The sequence below is a fragment of the Mytilus trossulus genome, chromosome 13 (genome assembly GCF_036588685.1).
Source record: "Mytilus trossulus isolate FHL-02 chromosome 13, PNRI_Mtr1.1.1.hap1, whole genome shotgun sequence".
Taxonomy (NCBI): domain Eukaryota; kingdom Metazoa; phylum Mollusca; class Bivalvia; order Mytilida; family Mytilidae; genus Mytilus; species Mytilus trossulus.
In genome coordinates, this window is record NC_086385.1 from 33,446,862 (window position 1) to 33,464,367 (window position 17,506).

A 17,506-nucleotide genomic window follows, 5' to 3' on the forward strand; every position below is an offset into this window, starting at 1 on the left:
TATATAAGTGATATTGTGATAAATTTGTGTTTGACATTAATACTTCGCTGGCAACATATTCATACAAATTCTATTCTGTTAACACTGTTTGTGACATCTTTCCAAGATCAAACACTAGTTGTAATATTATATTTTTGATATTTAAAATTGTATCATTAATGCGCTATCCGAGTAATAAATTTGTTGTATGTATAACATAAGAATTCGTTTTGTATTTCAGTTGGTTTATATGCTTGTAAATCTGATCCAAGCAACGTCACAGCAGGAGCAGTTGTTAAATTTTCGTCTATCAAAGCTTCCACAGGGATCCGTAATCTAAATTCATTTAAGTCTACTGGAAAATTTGTATGCGAAGATTCTGGGTTTTATATGATAGCTGCAGTTATCATGTCCCCTATAGATGAAGTTGGTTATCACATTATGAACAATGATCACATTATATTACACATTCATCCGCCAAGTAAGATCCATGGAAGAGGAACAACGACTACAGGTGTTTTCGTAACCTTCTTAAATGTTAAGGATACAGTATTTGTTAAAACGGAACATTCAACACAAATTCTTACGGGAGTAGCATCATGCATTTCGATATTCAGAATATGAAAATGACAAAAGATATGATATGGAAGGCGACTGCGTTCAAATTTTGTGTCGGATATTGTATCTGTATGCGTGCAAATTTAACAGCTGGTAAATGATGTATTTAATGAAATAGTCGTTGTTTAATATCAGTGAAGAATTACTACATGATATCACCCCACTTTTTGAAGGGGTTCGTATTGCTTAGTTTTTAGTTTTCTATGATGTGATTCGTCAACAATTGTTTGTCTCTTTATGTTTTAGTCACGACTTTGTCAGTTTATTTTCCATCTATGAATTTGACTGTCCCTCTGGTATCTTTTGCCCCTCTTTTAGTATGTTTTTTTTTAAAGTTATTATGGATTATCTTATTGTTTTCCAATTTCTCAGTCTATATAATTTGAATGCATTCATAAATTAAATATGCATTGTAATTTTTTTTAGATTAAACAATTGTAATAATATTTGAAAGCAACCGTTGAAGCAGAAAAACGATTGGATCGGAATAAAATCGACACATTACCTTGTAACCATGGTTACAATCCAAAATGAAAACTCTTTTTTATCAATGTACGAACTGATAAAATAAGGTATATTGTTGTAAAAACTAATAATTACAGAGGCTTTTCAAACCGCTTTTTGTCGTCCATTGTAAATACACTTGACATGTCAAACTATTTTTGTTACTGTAATGTTTTGTCGCTCAAAATCATACAATATAAAAAAGAAGATGTGGTATAATTGCCAATGAGACACCTGTCCACAAGATATCAAAATGACACAGACATTAATGTATAGTTCACCGAACGGCCTTAAACAATGACCAACACCTTTTTGAGTTCAAAACTGTCGACATCGAGCTCAACTGATGTTGCGGTAAATAAGATTTGTGGCGTGGCACTGACATACAAATGAGATGAAATGCTTCTACATGGTGAATGGTATCGCGTGACAGTCGTTTGCCAGTAGTGAAATAATCTGAACACAACGTTCATCCCGGTTTTCAAAGGGATTTGTGTTTATTTTTACTTTGCCAACGCCAATATCACAATTAGATAGAGACACTAATGACTACAATTGTTATCCCCGGAAAACATCTTATAAGTACATTGTCGGTAGTATATAACTTTCCATGAATTACAGAAATGAAATTTCGAATTTCATAACCACCAAATATACACTCAATCCAATGCTATACATTTTTGTGTTCTTGTCTTTCTGTTTTGCTGTTGTGATTTGTCTGAATGCCTTTTTGTGTTTCGTTGATACATATGAAGTGAATCTGTACGTTTCATCTTGTCATTGTGTTATTGTGCTGTAGTAAATGTTTGTATTCTTGTCTTTAATATTTTCTCATGTGCTTTGTCTATATATACACATGGAAAAAAGTATTGCAACACCTAGATTTTTTAAAACTTGAAAAATCAGCCTCTTTTGTTGGATGAAATATAATGAAATATGTGTATAATATTATTGAAACATAGTTTATGATAACATTGGCATTAAAACGAACCACAATTTTAATAACAAAATGAAGTGTTTTTTGTACAAAAAATGCATTTTACAACTTTTACAGTAGTCGAACTTTACAATGTCAGACATTTCAAAATCAATCTAAAGATGACTGTTCACATCATGTTTGATCGTTATACGCCAAAGAATTAGTTCTTTGTGTGCAGCCTCCATTCAAATGGATAACCGCATCTTAACGTCTTTTAATTCCTACCATAAATCGGATTAATTTGTTGCTAAGGTAACAGCAACCATTTCTGATGAAGGGCATTGTATATTTCATGATGTGTATGAACTGGGGTGTCCTTTCTCGCACTTTCCGCCCAATAGTGTCCCATATATGCTCGATATGGTTAAAAACCGGGCTACGATCGGGCCAAGGAAGATGAACCAAATCCATTTGAACATTGGATCTTCCTCCACGATGCTAATTTCCAACTTTGGCGAGCTCTGCACTACATTGGATACGGAAAACTGTGTGTCGGTTCGTTATCAAAGGTCTTCGAAATGGTATTATCGCACGATAACCAGTAGCGATGAGTTGATCTCGAACAGTTCTTGTTAAAAGGCTCCTGTATGACCACCACTCTCTTTTTTAGGAATGTCTTGTATGCAATGGGTTTCCATCTGACCAACCTTCATTATGCTTGATTTACTCTAGCAAATTGTATAGGGGTCTTCATTATCTTGGAAGGTCTTTAACAGCGTTTATTGCCTGATTTTTATTCTCAAAACGACTTATAATGGAATGGTGATGACCAACAATACGTGCTGTTGTTACAGCGACCTCCCTGCTTCTCTTATGCTGATAATCGTGCGGCAGTTAAGAGTCGTCAAATACCCATTACAAGGTGTCAATCACATAACTTTAAAAACTTGGTTATTTAAAGTGTTGAAAACAATGAGGATAAAAACATCTGTTTTGCTGTTTACGGGTACAGTAGCTGCATGTGCAGATAAAAACTTATCGAGTCGATATTTATTGATTAAACTCAGGTGATACTTAAATAATGTTTAACTAGTTCTATTTTACCAAATTATTTCACAAAAAAATAAAGAGTGTTTTTCAATTTCAATTTCAATTTGGTGTTGCAATACTTTTTTCCAGGTGTATAGATATAGGAAGATGTGGTGTGAGTACCAATGAGACAACTCTCCATCCAAATAACAGTTTTAAAAAGTAAACCATCATTTGTAAATGTACGGCCTTCAACACGGAGCCTTGGCTCACACCGAACAAAAAGCTATAAAGGGCCCCAAAGTTACTACATGTAGTATAAAACCATTCAAACAGGAAAACCAACGGTCTAATCTATATATAATCAAAACGAGAAACGAGAAACACGTATAAATTACATAAACAAACGACAACTACTGTATATCAGATTATATATGCCTGTTTGTGCTTCCCTGTGCTTCCTTGTTATATATATTTGTTTGTGATTAAGATTATAATGCAACGTTGACCGCTGTACCCCTTTTTTGTTATATTTACCTAAAATATATGTTTGTTTTGTTCACAAGTGGTTGTCAATATAATGTGACTATCATACAAGTGAGTAGTTGACCGCTGTACTCCGAACTGTTTTATTTTAACCTAAAATGTCTGGAGGAATATGACACTTGTTATCCATACGTTTGTTTTGTTTGAGCTTTTGATTTTCCTCGGAAATCAGTATTTTAGTTTTACTTATTTTTCGTATATATTTTTCTTAGCAATTACCGATTCATACACTAAAAGTTTAGACTCTATGGCCTTTCGTTACTCAATAGCATGTAAGCAAAACAAAACGAATACTTGTATTGTAAAAAAACGAGGAAGTGGTGAAGATACCAAGGTAAAATGTGTATGCATAAGTCGAAGAGAAACCGACAACACTATTCTAAAAATTGGAAAAATGGCGAAAAGATTAACAAGAGTCTATAAAACACAATCACAAGAAATAAAAACAAAACAAAAACAGAATCAACTACTAATTCAAAATAGAATTGAGCTCCTTGACCACCACCAACATCCACTTAATAGCACTGAGAGCCAATTGTATATATTCACCCTTGACACAAAATCAGTACATGCACAGCAAAATAACAACAAACAAGGAACAATGCTTCAATTATTGTTCTACATCTGAAAGTTTCAGTCATGTCTTAAATTCGATCAACACAATCCTCATTTCACTTCCAATAGCACAAGTTCAGAGGAATTCTTTGCATATTAACGATAAGGACATAAATGTGAATTGAAAGCCATGGAATAATACGGTAAATCTGGCAAAGTAATGAAGTATGCACTTATAACTATTTCTTATACTCGTGTTACCAGTATTACTGTATTTTTAACAACATATATATGTATTTTTAGTGATATCCAAACGTAAAATGAGGTAGTAAAATAATAACAATCAAAACCAAGGAGTAAACAAAGAATCACAAAACCAAAGGGCATTCACATCAACAGTTGTAAATAATAAATAAGAAACAACACGAACTCCACTAAAAACCGGGAGTGAAATCAGGTACCCCTGCAGGGTAAGCATTTCCTGCACCGTATACGGCACCCGTCGTGTATAGTTTAAGAAAGAGCCCGGATCTGTTTTATACTGTATTTCAAGTCACGGAAATATATGATTTGATTGAAGAATTTTGTTCACTTTGAAAAGAATTTAGAATAAAATGAGTCATTCAACATAGCGAACGCAACCCTCAAATCCAACGCACTCTATCATCTGTTTTAGCGAAAGCATACAAACTTGACTTCTTCAACAATAACTGATCTCTTTCATTATTTCAAATTTTTCGTCTATTGTTATGAAATATGATTATGGTCACCGACTTCGCGTTCTGTCTAGTTACCTTGTTTGTAGTGAAAGACATTTTGATTATATCAACGTATTTTTGTCATATCGAACACCACTTTGAATGAGTTTACAGTTAAAATCCTATAATTTGTTCACATAACCACCACTTTGATTAAGGTATACGGTTGAAAGCGTACAATTTTTTCATCATAAAAAAGAAATTTTTGTATCAACGATAATAACATACAGTTCTTTTTGCAAGAAAATTCGATGGATTAGAAATTAAAGATCTAACGATTATGATTATTTTATCAATTTTAGAAGTTTGGTTGCCGATTTCAAAAGATTTCTATAAAAATGGTCACTTATTTTGAATAAATTCAATCAGTTATATTTCAGTTGATAAAAGAGATCAATATAATTTTTTTTCGATTTTCAGTTGAGCGATCCAATATCTTGTGCACACATTTTACCAGAAAAAAAATTGAAAACAACACATTTAATAACTTCTGGCGCCCGAAGCGCTTTTCTGGATTTACCTTCATTAGATTTTATGATAAAGTCTATTTACTATAACTTGAACTTAAATATATAATTTGGTAGGGTTCATAACATTATCAAGGACAAAAAGACCTTTTGCACTCTAAGAATGAAAAGTATAAAGCGACACACACACCAACTTGTTGGCAATGCTTTTTGTATTCATTTTTGGCTTTTATCACGTTAAACATGTTATAGTTTATTTTTAAACTCAGAAAAACGAAAAGTGAACATAATATTTTGCAATCTCTTTTTCCCTAATATAAACCGACCTCCCACATCTCACCAAATATAATTAAAACATTGTTATATAAAACGCATACAGTGTAATGATTTGTAGATAAAGGCAGAAGTAGTATAACGAATTGAAAATCGATTGAGTGAAGAGAGAAAAATCTTGGGTACAAACTAAAACCTTATGAAACACCTCAACGAAAGAATAGAAGCGCTGAATTAAATCATAACGCAAACATACATAGAATCGAACTATTTGATATCAACTTCCCTATTTTTGACTTGGTACAGGACATTTGAATACAAAATAATTGTGAATTGAACCAGGTTTAATGGCTAGCCAAACCTACATGGCAATGTTAAATAACAAATATCGTTAGAATGAAATTACAAGACAGGAAAAACAAACGCAAGAACTCGATCAGATTAATGATATGATAGAACATTACATCATGTACGCAACAGAACGACAACGAGCATCTATTATTAATGGCTGCACAACACATCAGAAAAGTGATTTTTTTGTGGAATAATCTTTAAGTTCAAACAATTATATGGAGCCAGATTCATGAGAAGCTGATGAGTAAATATAAATTACAAATAATAAATTAAAATGTATGTTGATTGAATTTTTTCCATATCGGTTAATAATTAGCTTCTCTTATTGGACAATAAAGGGATACATGCTCTGTAAAAAAATGGCATCATTGACAATATTACATAAATAATAACAGACTACTATCAGTTAACTGACATGCCAGCTCCAGACCTCAATTAAACTGATTGAAATATTATGTCTTCATCATATGAATATCAGGCACACTCCCTCCTGTTTGGGGGTTTAGTATCATACTATCATACAATATATTGAAGAACATAACCCGTGTCATGCCAACAACTGTTTAAACAAATGTGTTTAGTTCCGATTCAAAGACACTATATTAGTGAATGAATATTAAAGCCAAAATATCCAATCTTGAATGATCCGACAATAGTATCTGATAATTACATAATGAATATAAAAAAAAATTCATTATCGAGATATATTGTTGCCCGTAGGACAATGCTATTGACTAACACAGCGATAATGACTGAGTCGTAGGGGATGTCATTATTCCACATGTACCAGTCACAGTCAATACCACTGTACATGTATCATGATATTAGATATAGGAAGATGTGGTGTGAGTGTGAGTTCCAATGAGACAACTCGCCATCCAAATAACAATTTATAAAAGTAAACTATTATAGGTTAGTTAACGGCCTTCAACACGGAGCCTTGGCCCACACCGAACAACAAGCTATAAAGGGCCACAATTTACTAGTGTAAAACCATCCAAACGGAAACACCAACGGTCTATATAATCTATATAAAAAACGAGAAACGAGAAATACGTGTAAATTACATAAACAAACGACAACTATTGTACATCAGATTCCTGACAGTTGCAAACATTTACAGCAGGATTAAAACGTTTTACTGGTACCAAACCTTCTTCCATTTTCTGAAACAATAGCATAACATCATAACATAGAAAAACACCAAATTGGCAGGCTTAACTCAATCAAAAAAAGTAAGTTAACACACCATGAACGAATAAATTTAATTTGCTATATCTGAAGGCAAATGCCAGTTAATAAAATATTAGGGACACACATTCAAGGCCAAAAAGCAAACAAACAAGTCCAAACAAAGCCATGGCAAGACACCACTGCAAAATATTAAAGTCTTGATTAACAAACAAAGATAAGTTTTTACGGGTTGTAATGAGTTAATTAATAATCAATGAAAGTGTTCAGTCGTGTACAAACACCGTTACAAATGTCTCTAATTAGGTTGGTAGGGTTTACCGCAGTTCACTCTGACTTTTTTTCTTGTTTAGAAATATGATCTGGTCAACAATTTCAGACGAACTACTTTTTGACTTCCTAATTTTTGTAACAAGTAGGGCACATGAAAACATTCCCTCGGAAAGAAAGGACGTTGGTAGTAAAACAAATAGTATCCTCAGGATAAACATATTGATGTTGTTAATCGATTTTATTTAGTATTACGATGGGGATATTTTAACAGAACTAAAGAGAGTGGAAGACGTATAACAGGCAAACGAGTATCCGAGTACTAAAACTGTACTCGAGAAATCGGCCTTCCGAGCAAGAACCCGAGTACTCGAGTACACGTTGCCATCCTTATTATTATAGTAGTCTTACATTGTCAATAGTTGCGTCATTGAATTTAAATCAGGATGCGCACTTGCATTAATAAAAAAGCCACAACCCAATGGTTCCTTTTCGTTTATTCACAAGGGCACCACAGTACTAAACATCTTATAAGCCTTGACATCAAATAATATAAATGAAAGACTGGCGCCGAAATAAAGCCTTTGAGTATAAGTAATAGAAATTTTGAATGAGATGATTCAAGTTTCAAATTTTTTCACCATCTTGAATGTATTATGTTAAAGAATATATGTATATAAATATTGTTTACAAAGTTGAACGACAATTCACAGAAACAAAACACAAATAAATCCATAGAAAATGTGTACAAACTTTTGTGTGTACAAACAATGTACAGAGCATTTTGTCTTTTAAAAATCTGAAACTAACTAAAGAATGTCAAACAAGCAAAAAAACAAAACGTTCTGAGATGAGAAAAGTATAATGTCGCACAATTCGAAAAAAAATAGTTTACGTTTGACTTGCAATTTATTTACCAAACAAATTTTCAAGCTGAATATAATGAAACAAAGTACAAGGTAACAAAAGATACATTCTTCAATTTTTTTAAAAGCAACAGGTCGAAATACTGAGAATAAAACTTAATTGATGTGTTGCGACTGAATGGCTTTTCTACGTTTACCCTCATTAAGGTAGCACAATACAAAGATTTTTTTACCTCCAATCACTAACATTTGAAATGCTGTAACTTTCTTATGAATCCATAGAAAATAATAAAAGAGGTACATATAGATAGACAAAAGATTAATCTTTTAAATGAATGTAATATTTCAATTATGCAATCATTATGTAATCAATTATTATGTAATTAGTGGCAAAATCTGAGTAAGGTCACCTGAATGAATTTAGCTCTTTCATCTCTTTAACTATACAGAAAATTTTAACGAAATCTTAATCAACACATCATGGGCTTCAAACATGTCAAAAGGGTGTCTCAGATTGTCTCTATGGTATTCTATTCTCTCATAAATCTCCAATTAGTGAAACATCCTAACCACATAAAGGAAGATAATGTTTAATTAGGTGTAAAATTTGTTCTATACATTCTATCTGAAATCTGAGACACCCTTTTGTAGATAATGGCTATAGAAACAACATCTAATAAAATCAAGCCTCTAGTGATACCTATGCAGAAGCTAATTTCATTTGAAAGTGGAAATTTAGTGAAAAATAATTTAGACACCGTTAACATTTTAATTGGTTACATAATTGTTGTATAATGCTAATATTGCATTCATTTAAAAGAGTAATCTGTTACCTATCCAAAACTACCACTTTTATAAATTTTCAAGCATTATTAAGAAAGTTACAGCATTTTAAAACTTGGTAGTTGGAGTTATAAAATCTTGTATCGTGCTACCTTAAGACAAAACAAAACCTATTAAAATATGTCATTGTGATGTCGAAAAATGTATGCTTTTGATTTCAATGTATATGTTTGCATTTTTTTTTAATCAATATCGATTTCATTATTTCTATTCGAAAATATTTCTAGATCCTCAATTTCAACGAAATCTTCGTCGTCACTGTTTGATTCATGTTGTGTATTGAGGACACCAGTCTGACCATTTGTTAAATTTTCATCAGCATACTCCGTCTTGTTTTTAATTCCTATGATACGCGTTTTACTTATTGGTAAAGCAGGTTTGAATGTTATATCTACATAATTCAATTGTCTAGTCTGAAAAATAAATAAAACTGAAAAACAGCATTTTATTGTGGATATGTACTCTACTGTCAAATTGATTTTCTTTTTAAATAAAAATAATGTGGTTTAATTTGGTTGAATAATCCGAAATAGAGGTTTCGTGTGGCCATATTTGTTCAATTTCATTCAAGCTTATGGTAGTTGTTTCATTAAGGTCTTGGATTACTTTTATCTAAACGTTACATCTTTTACATAAAATGTTTTGAGCAAACAATTGTTTTTCTTGGAGAAGTTCAAACTCTGCTGATTCACATTTGTCTCAACATAATTACCAGACAGACTGTTAATTTTTTTGGGCGTCGATTTCGTATCTTGCATTATACATGGTGATTTTAAATTATAAAAAACAACTATCCCTTCTGTTTTTGACTACATAATTTTTTTGAAGTTCATTGTACCAGATAACGACGATTCAGGATATTTTAATTCTGATTTCGGTCTCTTTATTTGATTTAATACTTTACAAGCGATTGACTTTAAAAATTCACTTGATCATTTCAAACCAGCATGCAGCAAATTAAAAAATGCAGTATTACAACTTCACAAGTACCATTCATTCAATTGCAATAATATACTATTGTTTAAAGTTAAGCACTTTTTTTTTACAATGTGTCTATACTTTGTTCGTTTTTAAAATTTAGTATGAATCCGTTTTATTGTATGTATTGCTATCTTAAGATTTTATTTTTTTTACGACACGTACTTTGAATGAATGTTTAATTTTGAGTTTTTAAACCGTAAACCCCAATAAAAGATTACTTCCTTTAGTTTTTTGTTTAACATGTTTAAATAAAAACAATAGGAGAAATACATTTGATGTTGGTATAATTTAATCTCTTGTTACATTTTGAACGAAACAGTCAGAAATTTAAGAGTGCAAAACAGATCATAACTTACCGATTCCTGAACCCTGCTGTTTAACCTCTGAGGTCTTTGGTTTTCTAAAAACAAAAAAAAACTAATTAAAAAGAGGCAAATTGAAATATATTTGAAAAATTCATTTAGCTCAAAATGTCACTTAAATATAAAAGGTTATATGAAGATTCAAAACATCTCGCAAGAAATTTACAATTAAATAATTTAAAATCAGTCAAATTGTAAGGCACTCAAAAAAGAATAACCAAAACAATGTCGGAAAAACAAACGTCATTTTGTTAAAAACAAAATTAGTACCTGACATAATATGCACGATCTAAATTTTCATAAAACATTGTATTTTGTACTTGCTTAACATTTTCTACGTGTAAATAGATGATAAAGATAAAAATTTTCCTAAATCTCCTAAAATGATGAAACACGTACCTTCATTAGTTGGATTACTTCTGTGGCTGTTTGAAACTGCAGCACTTTTTGACAGAGTACTTCGATTTGTGGCTTCAGTGTATATACATGCATTAGACTGGTAAAGTACATTCTCCACAGCGTCTGTTCTATCTGTAGTATATAACATTGTTAGTTGGCCATGTTGAATGTAAAGAATCATGGGTAATTTCATTGATCGTATCCCAAAACGATAATAAGTTATTGGTTGAATTTCCATTGTTTATGACATTTATAACCAATCACGATGTTTTGGTGTACACTTTTTTTTAAATAGTACCCAGGATGCATTAGATTATGAAACGTCGAATTGAAAAACTTCAGATCAAAGGGGTTTTCTCATTAGTATCAACTAATACATTATGGCAATTTATGTTCATTGTTCTTTAAATAAGATGTTTACTTTTAATAAGTTGGACATGAGAAGCAATATTATTTTTAATTTTGCTTGACTGTGTAGACGTAACACATCAGATGCTTTACTTTACTGTCGCAGAATTAAGAATCACTACTGTAATACTAATTATGCTTATGTTTTCAATAAGTCTGCTTTTCGTCAGATTGGGATACTATCCTTGACTGTCTTACATTCCTGTGCATTCAATGTTTTAAGAAGCGATTATTTGGTCAATTTGTTATTCTATATAAAATATTTTCCTAACTTTTTGTGTGTTTACATTTTGGTAACAATTTGTTCAATGATTCTATGACAAGTTTTTCAATACCCTTCATTTCCCATAATATTTAAATTGTTAACAGTAGTTAATGTGGTAGATGTTGCACTGGTAATGTTCTTATACAGACGTGAAATTAGTCAGACTACCAACAGATTTGTATATATTTACTAGTAAAGATGAATAAAATAATTTATTTATACCTTCCACAACTTCTATAACATCGTCGGTAGTTTGTATTCTGAAATAAAAAAAATTACATCTGATACATTGTAATAACACTCTGTTGTTTCTTATTTAGAGGAAAAATTGCGTTAACAGGTAGATGAGTGTCTTAAAATGTGACATGACAGAAAGCAATAATTCTACATCTTTAATGAAATGCACACCTTTTGGAAGATAAATATTATCAATCATTTAGACTTTTCATCTGAATGTAAATTGTTATTTTCTATCTAATTTTTACAAACTGTTTTACATAATTATTGAAAATAGTGTTGTTTGCATTTATTAACGTACTTTGTTTAAAAACTCTTTATAAAGCTGTCTCACTGCTGCCCTAACTAAAAGTACTTCGTGTAAAAAAGGATAATGTTCTGAGATAAAGTATTGATATACAAATATGATTTCAAAAGAGAGAACAGGACGGGTTCGTACCTTTTATTCTCAAATCTTTTAACCAATGCTGAAATAGAAAATAAAATAATTAGTAGGTTCAACAAGAATGTGTCCATAGTACACAGATGCCCCACTCGCATTGTCATTCTCTATGTTTAGTGGACCGTGATATTGGGGTAAAAATGGCATTACAATTAGAAATATCATATATCAGGGAACATGTAAACTAAGTTTCAAGTTGATTGGGCTTCAAATTCATCCAAAACTACCTTTACCAAAAACTTTAACCTCAAAACTCCAATTTGGCATTCTAACCAGAACTATCATATCATATCATAGGCTTATGTGTACTGAGTTTCAATTTGATTGGACTTCAACTTCATCAAAAACTACCTTATTCATAAACTTTAACCTGAAGGGAGACGAACGGACGGAAGGACAGACGAACGGAAGGACGAACGAACGGATGCACAGATCAGAAAGTAAAATGTTCCTATACTATCGTAGGTGGGGTATAACAATCTGTTAACCGCACATCTGGCATTTGTACATCAACTGATGTAACATCGACAAACCAGTTTCAGAAGAGAACATGAACAAATTAAGGTTCAATATCAATATATAAACCAGGTTAGCTTAAAATGACAGTTATTTTCATCGTCCATTTCCGATCAGTTCGATAAGTTTGTGGTAGCCAAGTACAGTTTATAATATAAAAAAGATGATGTGTTGAAACAATGAAACAACTCTTTAAAAGTGACCAAACTAACTTAGAAATTAACAACTATATGTCACTTTACGGCCTTCAAGACGGTCACCTACAAAGAGTAAAATGTGTAAACATTTGAAATTAAGGATACTAACAAAACTAAAAGAATACCTCATATCTTTATGTTTGTGTTGTCTCGCTCATAACACGGATAGAATACTTTCAACTAAATTCTATGACAAACTTGAAGATTTGAACTGCCAAATTGTCAAATTACAAATGTATCATATCATGCATATATCTGCATTAAGATTGCATCTACCCACTTGGTAGTCGTTTGTTTATCTTAATTGGTACGTTTTTCGCGTGTAATTTTTACTTAAACATTTGTGATCCTTATATTATGATTGCTCAACAAGTGAGGAAAACTTAAATCTAAATTTGACATAACATCAGTCTTAAGTCACTATCACGATACGATAGATTAACTCACTAAGACATTGTGTATATAAAGATACTTGAACTATAGTCAGCATAACAGTTATTTTATAGTTCTTTTCCAATTCCATATTCGATTTGTGAATTAGAGTGGATTACAATGGCGGATGATGCATGTTTATTAAGTGACGCTGATCCTGTCGACGCATGCTTGTTTTTTTTTTGTTTTTTTGGGGTATTTTTTAATTGATAAGATTTTCTTAGTTTAAATCAATTTGTAAAAGATTAATATGAGTTAATTCTTTTTGTCTACATTTTTTCCTACAAAAAAGTAAAATCACAAAAATACTAAACTCCATTGAAAATTCAAAACTGGAAAGACCCTAATCAAATGGCAAAATCAAATGATAAAACACATCAAACGAAATGAATGGACAACAAATAAAGACTCCTATTTGCTGTTTTCCATCTATATGTTTATACTTACCGATAACTATTCCTGTTACCAGAAGTATGGTAGTCAATAAACACAGAATAATAACATTCAAATCTAGTGCACGGGGTATTTCAATTTCTACAAATATTTAAAAAGATCAATATCATAGCAATAACATTAGGATCTTTATCATATAAGGGTATGTAAGGATTTTATCTGTACTTTTCTTAAGTATGAACATTTTCATTGGATATTTTGATACGCTTTTTGTGGTGAAATCGTATGCGTAAATCCTATGTTTTTCTCTTGTGTTTATTATAATCTCAAGACGATTACTATCATTAATATATATGAAATTAAACATTCCTGTCACAATAAATGTTATATATTACATATGAAACTGATACCAAAAAAATTAAGGAATTTGACATCGCATTATAAGTGGACTAAGAAGCGTAATAATTTCTTAATTCTTTCATTGTGGATAAACTTCCTACAAGCAGTAGTGGTTTACTGTAGAATAAAAATAGAAATGGATATCATTAATGATATGATTGAAAAAATGTTATGTCTTAAACTGTTCTAAAGAGATAACAGAACAGTAAATACAAATTGATTTAAGCAAATAACTCTTATAATTAGAGGAAACCAAATCCCTCTTTAAAGATTAAAGCAGATTTGGTGTTGCCTACCTGTATCCATAAGTTTTAATTCCATAATGCAACTGCTGTTGCCATCATGATTGCATAGTGTAATCTTATATTTCTGATAATCACTTTTTTGCATCGAGGTAAAGCTGATAGCAATTTCTAGCTCTGGTATAATATTATTCGAGTCATGAACAAAAGGCGTTGTGTTTTCAGGAATACATTCCATATCATGTGGTATTTCTCTTCCGTTTTCTCCTTCAATATGACAGCACGTAATGCTTGATACAGAGTGCGCAACCAACTTTTCATCAGTGTGTTCTCCCAAATTTCTAAACTGTATTATTTTGTGTTCCTCTACAAAAACTGGAGGATCTGAAAAGAAATAATCAATATAAAAATTATGAGTGATTTGTAAAATAATCAAGGAAAGATAAACCCGATACTTTGAATATAAATGTGTACATAATGATCTCTGTTTGTTTTGTTTTATTCATTTCTGTACGTGTGTATATGTGGGTTGGAATTATTCTTGGTATGATAAAAAAAAAGTAAAAAGTAGGAAAGACACAAACATGACAAAGGTTCAGTATTAAAAGTCTTGATAAGAAATTGATGCAAATCATTATTGGTACTTTGAAGCAAAGGGCATTATAATAAGAATAAACAATAGTTAACAATTGATGTTGATTTATAGCGTGTCACTATTTTCATTAGACGAAGTATATGGTCTGCTTTTAAACTATCACTTTTAAATGTTGTATTAGTTTCGGTTGTCATATCAAATCCTGTTTATTTTCTAGTCGATTCAACTACTGACATTCATTTATGTGTAGATGCTTCGTAGTGTATTGTTTAAGAAAAAATGCAACATATCCTTTACATGGAAAAAAAGAAAAGAAGTATCCTTTTTTAATCTCAAACTCACTGATTCTATCTAATTTTCATTAGCAGAAATAGCAACTGAATGATAGAAACAATGTTTGTAAAATAGCAGTGAACTGTATACATTATTATACAGGCATTCATTTGTTGTCTTAAATAAGTTTGTTTTTATTTGCAGGACAAAATTTTATTTCAATGTTATTTAACAAACTCTTTTTGATATATTTATTCTTTTAAAATCAAAATGTGTGCCCCTCGAATAATTAAGATAGAATAATATTCAAAGATAATTAAACATTATAAAAAAACAATTTAATATCTCCTCCCTCTATAAACAAAAATAAAATATTACTGCTTCGTTGAAAAGTTTCTTACATAATACATTGATGTTGATTTCTTGTTCGACACGTCCTATTTCATTATCCCCGAAACATGAATATATTCCGCTATCGCTATCACTAATATTCATTAGAGTTAGGCATACATTGCTTTTATAATGTACTTCTTCTGATGCTTTTTGGTTTTTCAGCCACATTGTACTAGTTGGCGGATTGCTGTCTGAACTACAGCATAGTGTCTTTGTTTCTCCTTTAATAAAAAGGCTTTTTTCTGTATAATTGAATTTGAGCACAGGCGTGTCTATAAATAAAATTGTTTATATGCATTAGTAGAACAAATAATAAATATAACAAATAAAATATAAGAAAATTATATCTACAAAATTATTAAGATTAAAGGTATATTTAATAAGATAAAGTATATTAACGATCAAAATCTAAATTAAAAGTAGCTCGACTGGTTTCCGACAAAAAGTTAACAATAAGACCCTGTTCACACTAGCATGTTGTTATGAATCTAATTTTAATCGATCTAAACAAAACACGTTAGCGTTCACATTATCTCTAATCATAGCAATCTCTATCGGTCTAATCTGAAGTTCTGAAAAATGCTCTGCTTTTGTACTACAATCACAAATGAAATCGATCTAACCTTGTTACCCATAAAACTGTAAACATTGTGTATTGAACAGTACCGATTGATCAAGTCATGTGTTGATACACTGATACACACACTTACAAAACCATTTGGATAAAGTTACTGTTTTTCTTGAATCACAAGTTGAAATTTTGTTACTGGTGTTATTGTAGTTTTCTTTTATTTAGAACAAAAATTAAGAATAGCAACGAATTTACAACATGACGAAATACTGCGGTTCTTGAATAGAAAAACAAATCAATATAAGAAGACACAGATTTCGCTTAGATATGCTACGGCGAAGACAACATGTTTTCAGTTTGTTTAATATGTCTCTTTCAGAGAAATATGGGTTAAACAACGAACCTCTGATATAGTTGTACCGCTGTCATAGCAGTGAGACGTTTAGCCATGTATTCATAAGATTTAAGTGAACCATTTTCTTTTTAGGAAAATGCATCTACTAAGTTAGGTATATTACAATTGTTATTCATAGGTTGATGTGTTTGAGCTTTTGAATTTGACGTTTGAGTGTGGACTTTCCGTTATGAATTTTCATCTGAGTTAGGTATATTTTTTCGCATTCACTGTTTATTACAATATACGGTAACGTCCTAGCTGCGGCTGCTACAGATGATTTTTAACGAAATCAAATCTATTTAAGATAAATAAAAATCGTACATATATCAGAATCAAAAAATTAACTACTGCTAAGTGGGAAGGTAAATCTGCCACTGAACAGTGCATAGCAACTGACATTTGTTTACTTATACAGTTCGTTTTAGTGTTTTTTTATCAATAGAAAAGGCAAAGTTTTAAAAATTACGTCTGACCCATCATACAAAGAATTAACGTTCTCTTGAAATATTAATAACAGTCAACAACTGTATCTATTTTGGTTTTTGCTTAAGTTCTTATTCATAACATCTCATCCGAAACTGAAAGAAATTTTAGAAACATATGTCTTTATTAACACGGGAAATTGGAATCTTTTGTTTTATTCCATATGGTATTTCTATTTTCCGGTAATTTCTTCACTCAAAATTATAGATTTTTTATACGTTGAAATCGAATTTCGTGGTTTCTTTTTTTAGTGAAGAAGCCATATGATGTAAGTGAATATCTCTAGAGGCTTATTAAGTTTCTATTTCAAAAAAACAAATACTAACATTAAAGAACAAACAAAAAGCAG

The 17,506-nt window shown here is 31.0% G+C and overlaps 1 protein-coding gene across 1 annotated transcript; it reads right to left on the reverse strand.

Annotated features, from left to right (window-relative positions):
• Positions 1-9,354: 9,354 nt before the first annotated feature.
• On the reverse strand, positions 9,355-15,972 carry LOC134694294 (uncharacterized). Its single transcript, XM_063555301.1, has 8 exons — positions 15,715-15,972; positions 14,500-14,829; positions 13,859-13,945; positions 12,264-12,291; positions 11,810-11,847; positions 10,915-11,046; positions 10,510-10,553; positions 9,355-9,585 (listed from the first exon to the last, which is right to left on the reverse strand). Exons 1-8 carry the CDS (start codon positions 15,872-15,874, stop codon positions 9,355-9,357), a joined length of 1,050 nt encoding a protein of 349 aa, XP_063411371.1. The 5' UTR covers positions 15,875-15,972.
• Between the last annotated feature and the right edge of the window lie 1,534 nt (positions 15,973-17,506).

Coding starts and splice junctions, on each gene's coding strand:
- LOC134694294 (XM_063555301.1), bottom strand. CDS start 15,874: ATGTGGCTGAAAAACCAAAAAGCATCAGAAGAAGTACATTATAAAAGC. Junction 14,830..15,714: donor AATCAACATCAATGTATTAT/GTAAGAAACTTT, acceptor ATTTCTTTTCAG/ATCCTCCAGTTTTTGTAGAG. Junction 11,848..12,263: donor AAAAGATTTGAGAATAAAAG/GTACGAACCCGT, acceptor TTTTTATTTCAG/AATACAAACTACCGACGATG.